General features: G+C 33.7%; 1 protein-coding gene across 3 annotated transcripts; it reads left to right on the plus strand.

Annotated features, from left to right (window-relative positions):
* Window positions 1-1000: 1000 nt before the first annotated feature.
* Window positions 1001-14663, plus strand: LOC115442722 (bifunctional methylenetetrahydrofolate dehydrogenase/cyclohydrolase, mitochondrial). 3 transcript variants are annotated; one of them, XM_030167856.2, is made up of 6 exons: window positions 4491-4632; window positions 9472-9569; window positions 9771-10226; window positions 10921-11129; window positions 13182-13304; window positions 13586-14663. In XM_030167856.2, the coding sequence occupies exons 2-6, from the start codon at window positions 9478-9480 to the stop codon at window positions 13711-13713; spliced, it is 1008 nt and encodes a 335-aa protein (XP_030023716.1). In that variant the 5' UTR covers window positions 4491-4632; window positions 9472-9477; the 3' UTR covers window positions 13714-14663. The 3 variants fall into 3 exon arrangements, with proteins under 3 accessions (XP_030023718.1, XP_030023717.1, XP_030023716.1); XM_030167858.1 differs by lacking the exons at window positions 4491-4632; window positions 9472-9569 and adding an exon at window positions 1001-1069; XM_030167857.2 differs by lacking the exon at window positions 9472-9569 and having other exon boundaries at window positions 4407-4632.
* The last annotated feature ends 246 nt before the right edge of the window (window positions 14664-14909 follow it).

Raw genomic sequence — 14909 nt, forward strand, 5'->3', positions numbered from 1 at the left:
CGGGTTTTAATACCTTGTGTACGGTGGTCGGTATCCGGATGGATATAAAATATATTCTACAACCAGCATATTAAATATGAGAATTATTGTATTTTTCGATTGAATATAATTTGTGAGGTTTTAATTTGTAAAAACATTTTCCAGTTGCTCTGGTTATACTATTTCCGATATTATGGCAATCTACTTTTTATGGCGTCATGGGACGGTAGATTATAATTTGGCACTATTTGTACCGCTGCTTGTCTTTTCAGATACAGCTTAAGCCAATATAGATAGGGTACACAAAGTCCTAACAACTACCACTGTTTATTTATTTCATAAAACTATCCAATTTGGGAAGTTTAATATTTTTTTCCATACATCATGACCATGGCTGTACGCGTTTCATACACATCATGCCTTTATGGCTGAAACGATAGGCAAAGGTACAACTAGAGTACCCACTTTTCGCCATGTGTACTTCGTCTCATGATTTGATAGGGACGAGCCTATCGCCATTACGGGCACAAATTTCAGACTCCGGGCTAGTAGAGCAGAAAAATCCAATGTTGATTTGTCTGACCGGAGGTTTGAACCTGAGACCTCAAAGTCTTGTACCACGCACGCAATACTATTACGTCACCAAGGCAACGAGTGACTAACGTAATGTATCTTTCACTTCATTCCATTCATATACTACACAATAATCGATCGATAAACATCGAGTATGCTCTGTCTAAAATACAGATGGAAAAGATGTAAAAATACCTGATACTGGACTGAAAACCTAATATCACTTTGTCTGACCCGGGATTCGAACCTTGGACCTCAGAACCGCATACCACGCACGCAATACAACTACGCCACCAAAGCAGTCGTATATGTTTCATATTATTTTATTGCGACAAATATTGTTCCCAAGCTGAGTCATAAATGTCGATTGTCCATATCGCAACTTTCTCATAGAAATTCCTAAAAATAAAACGCGATAACCAGCATGCACCGCATTGATAAGACTATAAATACTAAGTGACCTTTCTGATAACCGCAGTTGTGCAGTGGTGCATACGAGGTAAAGTTCAAAAGAAATGTGAGTAATGACTTGATCGATCAATCAATCTTGACAGTTTTTTTTACGAGTGTGGAAATGTTACTCCACTACACCTGATGGTAAGTGGAGTAGGATAGAATGTCGACTGACGAGTGATGGTTAATCGGCAGTCGACACAATTATGCCGGCCTGTTGGAACTGGGATATACGCAGGGTGATCCCGAAAAGCGATACGCTTTGGGTCACTATGTCGGGTTCAAACAATGTTTACGGTGGTCGCTATCCAAGCGGATATAAATTATATCCTACCACCAGCAAAAGTTTAAGTTCAATATATATTTAAGGCATTTTTTTACACAGTGATTGTAGACATAACTAGAGTATCAATTGACGCGACATCATTTATGCCTTGTTCACACAAATATGCTGGCCTGTTCGAAATCGGATATGATATTTGCACTTACCTACTTTAGTGATAGTTTTGTTCATTCCACCTCTAAAAATAAATACGGAAATAATTGCTTGTTTCTATGGAGAACATAGTAATCTCAATCATATTTATACGGAAATTGTGTGTTAAAAATGATATAACTCATTCTTCCTTATTCGATTAAAGTCATAAACTATAATTTATATAAGACAACATATAATAACAACATACTGCAGATAGTATAAAAAAATATACGTATCATAACATACATTGGGTTTTCTATCTCTGTCAACAATCGCGTTAGTATAACGCGTAAATATAATATATATTGTATTATAAATAATTACGTTTATCTTAATGATTCGGGGTCACAAAATAGGTACATACTCTTACTAGTATAAATAAAGGCCACAAAAACTATGTCTAAAATTGTTTCCTAAGACAGTCGTCAGGAATTCCCTTAAGCAAAGTATTCAGTAATTTTTATTGACGCGTCTATCGAATCGTTATCGTAAACTAAACCTGCAATGTTATCTTGTAATGTGAAACTACGTGTTATTATTGCGTAAAACGCATTTCTGTAATTCTTGAGACATTGACATGTTTTATCTCAGTGACCTACGTCAGAACCGCGCCCCCTTCAGAGATGTATCAGCTTCCCAATTAATTATAAACATACTAACTAGTAAGATATAAACACGCAGATACTTCGGTCGACACGCGGTCCACGCATGACTCAGTAGGTTACTTTAAATTACAATATTATATTGAATTTAATCGTAATGAATTGAGTTTTAAAAATCGGACAATTTGTAGTTTGATTTGCGCAACGAGAGTTCCGTACAAACTAGTAGGCAAGGTATCTAAGTATACAAGTACATATTTACGATTTTCAAAGTTTTTCCTTTACACATGCCGGAAGATATTGCTTCTTGCCAAATATCATGATCCTAGGCTAATAGAAAGTACCCTATAGGTTATGCTTCTCCTGTAACATTGCAAAATATGCGACATAAAGGATTATATCTTTTTAATCGCGTTGACTTACAAGTTTGATTTTTTACAGCTGAGAGAAACCGTAGTTCCCAGTATTTCATAAATTTCAACTTAATAACCATACGCGTAAAAAGCGGCGATAGCCTAGCTGGGTGTGGAACGGACTACCAAGACGAATGTCCGCAGGTTCAAATACCGAGGGCACACACCTCTGACTTTTCTAAAAAAATATGTGTGTATTCTTTGTGAATTTATCGTTCGCTTTAACGGTGAAGGAAAACATCGTGAGAAAACCTGCACATCTGAGAAGTTCTCTATAGGAATTTCGAAGGTGTATGAAGTCTACCAATCCGCACTACGCCAGCGTGGTGGACTAAGGCCTAATCCCTCTCAGTAGTAGAGGAGGCCCGTGCTCAGCAGTAGGCAAGTATATAATACAGGGCTGATATTATTATTATTATATTATTACCCGTACGCGGTCCTGAGATAAGGGGTCCTGTCCACCTGATACACAGACAGGTGGACAACAAAGAGATCCTATAATGGTTCCTTTTGAAGTAGGGAACCATAAGAATTCGTAGTTTTCCTCAAGTTATCTCGGGTCAACTTAGTTTATAAATATAAAGATACTTTTATCCATTATATTTTATCACCTTATATAGTTGAAGTCAAGTAACGTAATGCACAATATTTCCTTGAGCGCATAATATTTTTTTTATTAGGAAGTAGGAAAACGCACAGACGGCTGATTATAATAATATTTCTCGATATTAGGTGATATAACAGCTCGCGCATTCATTAGCTCACATTATTGATATCAATATGTATTACGACACATTTTTATTATTTATGCAATCTTTTAAGTACTTATTAAAATTTTAATGGTGGAAGGTTTTCATGTACTTGACGGTGTAGTAGCGATAGCATCGCAGCAATCAAAATTATCCTTCACGCTAATGCTTTCTTAGGCGTAGCGTAGGAGGAGGAGAAGGGTTGATCAGGTCAAAGATGGGCGGTGTCCTCTCTAGAAAGGTCTTTGCCCACACTAGAAACAGCCTAGCGCTTACAAGAGCATCACGTGATACAAGCCTTTCGTGGAATTCCTCTTTTCTGTCTCTTCATGGCTTCGATATGCTATTGGAATAAATAGAACAATAAATAAGATTTTGAAATTCTCTAATGAAATTAATACAATTCCGATATCTTCATTTTTTTTACATCCAATTAGTGGTCTTATTTTGAAATGATACGCGGGATGACGCACGATACCCGTAAACACGAAGATGCAAGTGAATTAACAAGATGAGACTAATCGACTTGTTGGTGCGGGTAGATAATTAATCATTTAGATTTAAAACATCACATATTTGTATATAATTACGATTACTTATTTTTCCGGTTTGATGAGAAAAAATGTCCCAAGGTACTTATACAAAAACCAAAATCGCAAAAGTTTGAGTTCAGACTATGTTGGTGGCCATGTGCGATAATATATCATATTAAAAGTAGTATGTACTTATGCCGTAATTTATTATATTGTAAGTCAATGAACTTCTCGTCATTCCCTAAGTATCTACATTATTTCCTAAAAGCGCGAGAATTTAAACCGTGTAGGACATACAGTGTTAAACGTTGGAATTTTATAAAATGCATACCTATTTCTAGATATTTTCTTGATTACTAAGTACAAGAATTTACTAGAACTACCATCGGGTTCGGATTTTGAAACCAACTTGAAACTCAAAATTCCCGCCTTAACTCCATAAGACTGGTTTGACGTGAAACGTTCTGAAATCATTTCTTTTACCAATTCTTTGTTCACAAAATATTTTTTTTGTGAATCATGTTTTAACACACAATAATTTATCAAAATACAATTATTAACCAAAACTGGACAATCATCTATTTTAATTATTGTGCCGGATAACCCAAAACTGCGTAGCGTTCGGAAATTTGACAGAAAATATTCCATACGCTAAACACGTGTCAAACTACAAAGTTTATTATTTAATTTATTACCTACGCACTGTAGTACATAAATACACTTTCATAAAATAAACAATTCATATTTCTTCTACAAGGTGTTATTGATGTTATTAGTTTCTGCTACAATTAAATTTGGTGCTTTAAATTATAAGTTACAATCTATTTGTCAAAAGTTTCATACATCTCCCAGGTAAGCAAATTAATTTTTATTACTAATTGATTACGCCACACTATATGAGAAATATATGACTAAAAATTTATACGATTTAATTAAATAAAACGTATATACTGCGCATTATGAAATTCTATTGCATACTGATTAATTTTGTTTGGTTATCGGTTAGTTTTTCTAATCGTGCAACTGATCACTTTGTTAACTCGTGTTCAGTTTAATTATTAAAGAATTATATGTAAGTTGTCTTTCACAATTTTATTTGATAAAAATAATTTAATACCACACAAAACGAAATATGAGCATTGAATTTTTTATTACACTGATTTCAAATGGTAATCATTTTAGTTGATACATTAAAAATAAATCTGGATACAAAAGAGTTTTGTTTTAAATGTATCATATACACCAGCCAGTATGAGCGGGATGACTGTGACCGTCAGATAAATAAAGGTCAAATTATGATTAAGGAAAATTTAGTTGTACGATGACAATTAATTTATGTTATGTATCAACTGCCTTGTTGCTGATGACTAGTGTTATATTTAGTTTTACCTAACTCAACTCTGACGCGGCGATAGCCTAGTTGGGTGTGGAACGGACTGCGAAGACCAATGTCCGCAGGTTCAAATCCCAAGGGCACACACCACGGACTTTTCTAAAAAATCATGTGTGTATTCTTTGTGAATTCATCGTTCGCTTTAACGGTGAAGGAAAACATCGTGAGGAAACCTGCACATCTGAGAAGTTCTCTATAGGAATTTCGAAGGTGTGTGAAGTCTACCAATCCGCACTAGGCCAGCGTGGTGGACTAAGGCCTAATCCCTCTCTGTAGTAGAGGAGGCCCGTGCTCAGCAGTAGGCAAGTATATAATACAGGGCTGATATTATTATTAACTCAACTCTATTGACAATCTTTTTGTTGTTGTTAATCAATAGTGAAATTTACTTACACAAGTATGTAAAGATAGATAGAAAAGATTACTTGAACCGATAATGGATAATTCATTTTATCTTTGCATTGTTCCAGAGGTCTAACCTACATTAAAGTGTTAGTTACCTTTGTTTAAATTACAAGATATACAATCTTTCCAATAATAATAACAGCCCTATATTTTGTAAAATCCTACTGCTGGTCACAGGCATCCTTTACTGCTAAGGGTATCTTTATATCTTAATCCAACATGTATAGTGCGAGTTGGCAAAGTTTGCATACAATTGAAATTCTAATGTAGAATTCTTGTGCATTATTGTGCCTTCTTTAGTTAAATGAATTAAAAAATATATTAACATTTAAAATTTTACTTCAACACAGTGAATTTGTTTTTCGTTTTTTTTTTTGTATATTATGTCAAAGAAAGTTAATCTTTATTGTTGAGCCTAAATAAGAAACAATATAGCTTCGGGCAAATGAATAACTTAACCATAGATAAATACTTAAACTTGTTAGTTAATTTAACTGGACATATAATTTAACTAGGCTAGTGTGAAATATAATATTAGATAGATACTTTATTTAAGGTGGTAGCTCAAGGTCCATTTTCATACATTTTGTTTCGGCTTTAATCTGGGTAACTAAACAAGTATTGGCAAGTAAAGAATTTAAATTCACGTCTAGTTAGTGATTAGTTCTCGCAGTTGAAAGAAAAATGTAAAAATAATTAATAATCATGGATATTTCTGCCTTTAAAATTTCGTCATATTAAATTTTAAAGGCCGAAATATCCATGATTATTAATTATTTTTAACCACCTTAATGTTATAACGGCTAACAGGAGATAATTTATTAAGATTTCACGTGCCACTTCACTTGCATAAAAAAGATTTACCAGGATTAATATTTTCCTAGGACAAGAAGCAAGTCTCAGGAGTAATGTAGTTGTAATGTTGTTATGTAAATAAAAAAAAATCCTATTAGTAAAATAATTTCAAAATAAGTTTAGTAGTTTGTGAGACTGGTGCGTTCAAACGAACTCAAAACATATATTATTCATTAACCAACAGATACAAGTAAAATTTATCTTACCCAAGCCACAAATAACTGGTTACAGTAAAAAAAAATAGGTAGGCAAAAACAATAAAAAAAGTGGCTAATAATATTCGAGAGTGGAATTATTTTAGTTTTGGCTCATCTCATCCACTCTTACTATGCCTACAGCTTTTACTATGATGCAATATATGACCCCAATTACTAATGGAATAAAATCTACTTTTAACCGAAACAGTGTGTACAATGAATTACACAATGTTATGTTCATTTTATCAATTTTACTAGTAATATCCGGTAACATTGGAACATTATTAATGTTAAGTATATCTAGACAGGTTATAACCAGTTGTAACTTCAAAAGTAATTTCTGATATCACACGAACTATGTAACCTCAGATAGGTACCATACAAAAACCAGTCAAGAGTCTGGTTTTCACTGGATAATCAAGGAAACTGCCCATAATGTTGGCATCATATATTATTTTGACTCAGGATTCAATTAAAAATCTTTTAATTTGTAGCCAAAGGCTAGGAAAATGTAAAAGTGTCATGTGATAAGTAATCTCCAATACTTTTAAATACCCATAAAATTAGATGAAATGATGCATAAACAATCTATTAGGAAATGGATAATGCTATGTGGGCTTTTATCATTTTTTTTTACCTAGTAAAATACAACATTGAGGTTTGTTCCTTCACTGTTTTTTACTGCATTTTATATTAACCAAAGTATTTACAGGATATCATATGACTTAATATCTACTGTCGCAAAATAAGAAGCGCTGTGCAATCCTACTTCTTATACTCAAAGTACGGGTGATTTTACTACGGCTTACGAGCATCCAAGTCGCTTACCATCAGGCTAGCAACTTGCTCGCCTCAGCATAATAGAATAGAGGAAAATCTCTCTCACATGTCAACGCCCTTTCCGAAACGTAAGCACGCATGCAGCATTTTTTGATCAACGCACTCTGAACGGTACCGGTTTTTGAGCTACCGTCAAAGCAATTTATGCGGCATCGGTTTAAATGTGAAAGCTCTTGCCCAATTTTAACTGAATACTTCATACCCACATCGCATGGAGCAAAAATTTATAAAAAAGTTAACATTTTTCGAGTAATATTCTTTCTGAAATAGATTGTCATGCAGATGCGAATTATTGCGAATATAATTTGTATCCGCTTTTAAATAGTGAATGTGAATAAGATTGTAAGTAAAGCGAAAAATCCTGGAAATATTTGGATGATGTTGGGCAGATACTACAAATCTTTAATTAACACAATTTTTATAAGTAATATCAATATAATATTAAGAGAAAAATTAACAATACGATTTTTATTAAAATAAATAAAAAGAAAATAAAATGCTTTCTTCATCACGTAGGCGAACATAGTTGCACTTATGATAAGTCAAGGTACATGAGAATGTTTAATTATTATTTAAATATAGTCGCTTATTTGGACGGAACCGTAAGCAAAATACTCTGTACAACTTCTTATTCTTGCTCGTTCTGTCAGACTTGGGAGTTTGGCGTGTTTAGCGGAACAAGCCTATGTAATTCTGGCGAGTGGCAACTGCGGTGTGACCAGCGTACCTCGTTGCTCACAATTATATTTGTATTGTCTTTGACTTACCATTATGATTCTTTGAAGTTACTGTAGTACAGCAAAAAAAGAAACAAAAATGACAGTACACCGCACCTTCTAAATATAACATACAATAATCACACTTAACTAAACAAGATAGAAAATAAGTACTCATACTTATATTATTAAACAAGTAACAGCAGATATGTGTCACTTTATGTTAATGGTTATTCAACCTACGTTACCAACCGCTAGACCCCCTAACAGCCAAATAAATTAATTTCAGTAAACACACGCCTAATCTACTATAAACAATACTGACGACTGATATAACTAATTTAATTTAAAAACATCTTGTTTTGCGAATAAACTTGCATCATGCTGTATTAAATAAGTGACTGCTAATTATTTTTAAAATATGTAAGATATAACAAATAACAATGTTTCTTTATCTGAGTTTAAGCCGTAGGCGTTAACCACATTCCGAATGGTGGGTGAAGTCAAATTGAATTCGTTTAATTTATTTCATGGATGAAAGATCTAAATCTGTTGATTGAGCCATATTGTAAAAAGTAAAGCAAAAAAACAAATTGTCCACGGAACACTTAAAATAGCTTGGTCGTTGTGTAATTTAAAATTGAAAGTATATAATATTATAAAAATAATTTTAGGAATGCCAACAGCTTAGTACGTCCCGTAAAGATGAAATGTTGCAAAGCTTTCGAAACGTCAGGAGTAATGTAATAATGAAAAACTACAAATAAATCCAAAAAGTAGTTTTATTTCGGTGTCTAACATTCACGGAATTATAAGAAATCATTAAGCTTGGACGATGCATTACTATTTCTCTAGCCTTGTGTATATTAATGGGTAACAATTATTATTTACCATTAAGGAACACATTTACCATTTGTCGAATTACTGAATTTTTTATTTGACACGAATTTCTTAATCTCGTTATGGCATTGGAATTACTTTTGACAGCAAAATAAATTATACTTTTTTTGCTATTTGATACAAACTCCCAAACGACAATCTTACATCACGTACAATGAAATAGGTCAAATGGGTCATTGCATTCCAAAATTCCAATAATCCATCGATTCTGCTTCCGTTTCCATTGACATTCCAACGGGAAAATCATGAAATAAAGTGACGAAATTAGGGGCAGTTACAACACTGTACTGCCAATTATACTGATTATCCTATTTTTATAATGTTATCAATTATTTCGAATAAGTTGTACTCATCACACGACCTAATAACCCCTGTACGTCAACAGTAATCGATGAGGCAAATCATTTGTCTTCGTCTAGTCAGTTCGCTTCTGACATCCAAAATGAGAAGTCATACGTATATTGATTCCTTGGGCTCTGCCAGGTAAAATAAATATAATATGCTTATGTGTTGTGGCTTCAGTCTTAGCACTTAAAATCTTTCTTTTGTTTTAGCAAATATCACCGAAAATTGTGCTAATTTTCTTTAGATCTGCAACGTAGTGTTTTTAATTAGATTGAGTGCTGGCGTGTTTGGTATTTATTTGTTTTGAGAACACATATAAATGTATCTTTATTTTTACAGCATTATGGCAAAAATCCTCAACGGCAAAGATCTTGCCAACGAGATTAAAGAAGAATTGAAACTGAAGGTAGCGGCTTGGGTAAATGAAGGTCATAGAACTCCAAGCCTACGCTGCATAATAGTAGGAGATGACCCGGCAAGCCGTACTTACGTTAACAACAAGGTCAAAGCCGCTAAGTTTGTTGGAATAGATGCTTTGGCTATCAACCATGACGCCACCATATCTGAAGACGCATTGATTGCTGAAATCGAACGATTAAATGCAGATGAAAATGTCGACGGCATCTTGGTGCAATTACCTATCCCCGAAACAATGAATGAAAGAAAAGTTTGTAACGCAATAACTCCCGAGAAAGATGTTGATGGGTTCCACATTATCAATATTGGAAGATTATGTACGGACATGCCTGCCATCGTACCCGCTACTGCATTAGGCGTTGTGGAGATGTTGAAAAGGTTAGTCGCAAAACATTTAATCAGCCTTTTAAAATGGTGCGTTATAATTTTTTTTTTCGAGTTATCTTCATTGAATTAACTGTCTAGACGTTGAATAATTAATTGCTAACCTTTATTTATTATTTACATTTTATTAAGATTGTCTTGAATACTTAAGTGAAAGCAAATATTTGTAAAATAATTTCATTAAAAAAAACTGCAAAACTCTTTGAAAATTAAAGATTGTTAATTCAGTATTTAAAAATGTTAAAGATCGTTCGAGCCAGAATTGTTAGTTTATAAATGCAAAGACTTCTCCGATTTTTTCGTAGTGCGTTTAGATCGTAAGCCATGACAGTGATTTGAAGTCTTATACTCTGTATGTAATCTGAATTTCATGAATTCAAAAACATGTAGAATATATTTAGTTACATAGAAATGATCAAATCACACACTTATGCATTTTATACCCTAAAGGGTAGGCAGTGGCGCAACAATTGCACCCTCTTTTTGCTATGTGTAATAAGGACCAAGCCTATCGCTTATCGCCCGCAAATTCCAGACTTCAGGCTGATAATGAATAGAAAAACCCAATATAATTTTGCCCAACTCGGGGAACCCTAGACCTCAACACTGCACCTGTATTCTATAGTAACTTGTACACAAAAAAAAGAATTACAAAAACAAAATGAACATTATCAATTGATTATTTAAGGTACAAAATCGAAACATTCGGACGTAACGCTGTGGTTATTGGGCGGTCTAAAAACGTTGGGATGCCAATAGCGATGTTGTTGCACAGTGATAAGAGACACGACAGTGGGTTAGGAATGGATGCGACGGTCACCATCTGTCACCGTTACACGCCGAAGGATCAGTTGGAATTCTACTGCCGTAACGCAGATATCATCGTCACGGCTACAGGTGAGGTTCAAACATCAACTTAGTGTACCTGATTGTCTGCTTACAATATATGCTTACTAAAATATTTTCCCAAAAAATTCTAAGCTCACAGTTTTGTGTACTGTTTAATCTGTCATGTTTTGAAAATATAAAAACGCTGTCCGGAACTAGGTCTGAAGCCTCACATTTTCTAACATTTACACCAACTTCACGCCGAGACAATATCGTCACTTGTTAATCAGATAATTCGCACTTGGCTGATATATACAATAAATAATAGGGTATTCGAATAATAGATATCGTATTATCTTAAGTAATTTCTTCTTTATCTTCAATTTGATCATTTGCCTTGTTCAGTCTAAAGTCAGTTTTTCTTAGCGAAAAGGGTACCGCCAAATCATCCGCTGCTATGTCATCATCCACCTTCCAGATAGCTTTATCTATATGGGCGAATTACGTTTATATTTACAATAACTTTTATCGCTCCATGTGGGGTCGGAATGTTTTCATTATTAGTAGTTTAATCTGAATTATGACGTCTATCTTCAAGTAGGCTCGGTGTTTTAATTGTTTTGTATGATCGGGTCAAACGATTGTTTGACGTCAATTATTGTTGAGTTTGATCATTTGTCATTTAAATTTAAAGAGTTACAACTAGTTATAAATTTGAATATAGAACTGATGTTCTTTTTTTAAGCAATCTTTTAAAAAGGAGGTTGTTTGTTCTACCGTTATTTTTAAAATTTCAAAATTCGAATTATTAGTTGTTTAAGCTTTATAGCTTAATAACGTATTATGTTGTATGTATGTTATTTAGTCCATTGAAATGTTACATTTTTTAGGCCTTACCTTGCGTTTTTTAGAGGACGCAATTTTATTTTTTTTGAAGTGTAGGGGGGGTCAGTCTAAAGCTAAAACCAAGTTTGTGGGGTCGCCACCCTTGTCCCACGGCCGCCATCTTGAAAAAAGGGGTTGAAATGGTTTTTACGATGTATCTCTTTAACTATTTATCTGACAAAATAAATGTATAAATATTTTTTGTTGCAAATTAAATTCTCTACAACTTTGGTCTAGTAACTTTTGTCGTAGAACTATAAATAAAAAAGTTATAAGCGAAAATGTTAAGAAATTCAATGTTAAGCAATATCCATTGCAACGTCATCAGAACGTGTGTTTATAAGGTTCATAATACTTTTTGTACTCTCATTAATACCCAAATACCCAAGGGACCATTAGGGAACAAAAGAACATCTGCCTGCTATTATTATTATTATTTCTAACCTCTCTTATTGTAAGAATAGCTGATAATATTGTGTTGAAGTTGTCGTTCAACTTTTATCTTTTAGTTGTGCTACATATTTCTGTACGTGCGTATGTATTTTATTCTGTTTCTAATTGTGAAGACGATTTCGAATGATTTTAGACACGATTTTAACTTTAGTGAAAACTACTTTTTTTATGAGCATTTTGACTTCTAAAAGACTTTTAAAAGTCAAAATGCTAATAAAAAACTTACTTACGACAACTTCAACACAATATTATCAGCTATTCTTACAATAAGAGAGGTTAGAAATAATAATAATAATAGCAGGCAGATGTTCTTTTGTTCCCTAATGGTCCCTTGGGTATTTGGGTATTAATGAGAGTACAAAAAGTATTATGAACCTTATAAACACACGTTCTGATGACGTTGCAATGGATATTGCTTAACATTGAATTTCTTAACATTTTCGCTTATATCTTTTTTATTTATAGTTCTACGACAAAAGTTACTAGACCAAAGTTGTAGAGAATTTAATTTGCAACAAAAAATATTTATACATTTTTTGTCAGATAAATAGTTTAAGAGATACATCGTAAAACCATTTCAACCCCTATTTTCAAGATGGCGGCCGTGGGACAAGGGTGGCGACCCCACAAACTTGGTTTTAGCTTTAGACTGACCCCCCCTAACTTCAAAATAAAATTGCGTCCTCTAAAAAACGCAACCCCAAATGTAACTTTTCAATGGACTAATTGGAAATAGAGCGCTTTTGAATATACTTAATGACATAAAAAAAATCTTGACAACAGGTCTACCCAAACTCATAAAAGCTGATATGGTCAAACCCGGTGCTACAATTATCGACGTGGGCATAACTAAAGTCATCGATGAAAATGGAAAGTCCGCACTCACCGGCGATGTTGATTTTGAAGGTGAGTTGTAATGTATTTTTGCTACTTATCTTTGCATTCTGTTACATCTAAGAAGTGATTGACTATGCATTTAATTTAAACAATTTGAAGATTATTAATTAAGTGAAATTCTTTTGAGCTACGCGTTAAGATTAAACTTTTGAGAATCCTTATAAGTAAAAATTCCTTTTCAATTTTATTTTTATAACGTATTGTAGCAATTTTGCCCAATATGTATACAAAAGCCATTATAATTTTGTCCATGATTATTTTCAATAAAATCATTTTACTTTTTGAAACAGAGGTAAGCAAAGTCGCTGGTGCAATAACTCCAGTGCCTGGAGGCGTAGGACCCATGACAGTGGCAATGTTAATGCACAACACACTGCAGGCCGCACAAAACCGAGTCCACTCGTACAAACTACAATAGACTAATGTTATAATTGTTATTAGAATTAAATTTATTAAAAAGTTTATGTCGCGTAGATATTATGCTGAGACTGATAATTGTAAATAAACGAGCATGGCAAAGTAGTAGTGGTAGGATATATTTCATATCCGCCCGGATAGCCACCGCACACAAGGTGTTAAAACTCGCCATAGTGGCCCACGTACGTGTGTCGCGTTCCGGGATCAGCCTGTGTATTCGGTTCCAACAGGCCGGCATAATTATGTCGTCAAGGGGTAATCTCTCATCAGTCGACATTGTATTGAACCCTACACTTTGCCATGCAGCTATAAAAGTCTCCACTGCGCCTGATAGTGGAGTGCCGTTCAGAATGTCGATTGATGAGTGATGTTCCATCGACAGTCGATCATTCAGCCTGTTCGAAACCGGTACATGCTGATCCCGGGATATTTAGATATATTAAATAAAGCCTGGCTTTGTTGATATAGTGTTCCTATAACTTATTTAGAGTTGCGACCCTTTGTCGCCAATGCATGGCATTTCTAAAGCAATTTTCCGTAGACAAAAATAATAATGATAAATGATCTTGAGATGCCCAATAGTTACTTATTGACATTTACTAAAAATGACATTAAAAAGATGAGTCATAAAAAAGAAATCTCTATTTTTTTTACATTATTATCAGTTCTCAATATAATTTCAGACGAATAACTCGTTTTTTTAAAGAGTATTATATTATTAAGTAACCTAATTGTGCGGTTAAAAATCGATATCGATATAACTATAGTATAAAAAAATTGCATTCGAAATTCGAACGTATAAAAGCAATGAGAATTCGACCATAATGAATAGACAATGTATAGATTATATTGATATCTATTTTAACCTCACAATTATGAATCGAATAAGATTATTATTTATTTTTAACGCATTCCTTGTTATTATGGATAGGCTGTGAATCATCTAGAATAGAAGTCATCCATAATTTTCTTATATACTAACATTACCTTCATGATAATAAATAGAATATTTACAAATTAATCCCCTTATTCGTAGACGTTTTTTATCTAAGGACGGAGCAAAGCTGTGATAATAAGTCTTTTTCTCAGTGCTGACTGAGATACAACAATATTAGCCAATCACAACGGCCCTATGGCTACGCACTGCGAAGGCTGCCATGCCGTCAGCACTGAGAAATAGCTTTGTTATCACAGCAA

Source organism: Manduca sexta, chromosome 8 (assembly GCF_014839805.1).
Source record: "Manduca sexta isolate Smith_Timp_Sample1 chromosome 8, JHU_Msex_v1.0, whole genome shotgun sequence".
NCBI lineage: Eukaryota > Metazoa > Arthropoda > Insecta > Lepidoptera > Sphingidae > Manduca > Manduca sexta.

What these genes read in the sequence shown, in the direction of transcription:
- LOC115442722 (XM_030167856.2), top strand. Translation starts at nt 9,478, where the DNA reads ATGAGGCAAATCATTTGTCTTCGTCTAGTCAGTTCGCTTCTGACATCC. An exon ending in GTTGTGGAGATGTTGAAAAG is followed by an intron (nt 10,227 to 10,920) that starts GTTAGTCGCAAA and finishes TGATTATTTAAG; the next exon opens with GTACAAAATCGAAACATTCG. An exon ending in CGGCGATGTTGATTTTGAAG is followed by an intron (nt 13,305 to 13,585) that starts GTGAGTTGTAAT and finishes TTTTTGAAACAG; the next exon opens with AGGTAAGCAAAGTCGCTGGT.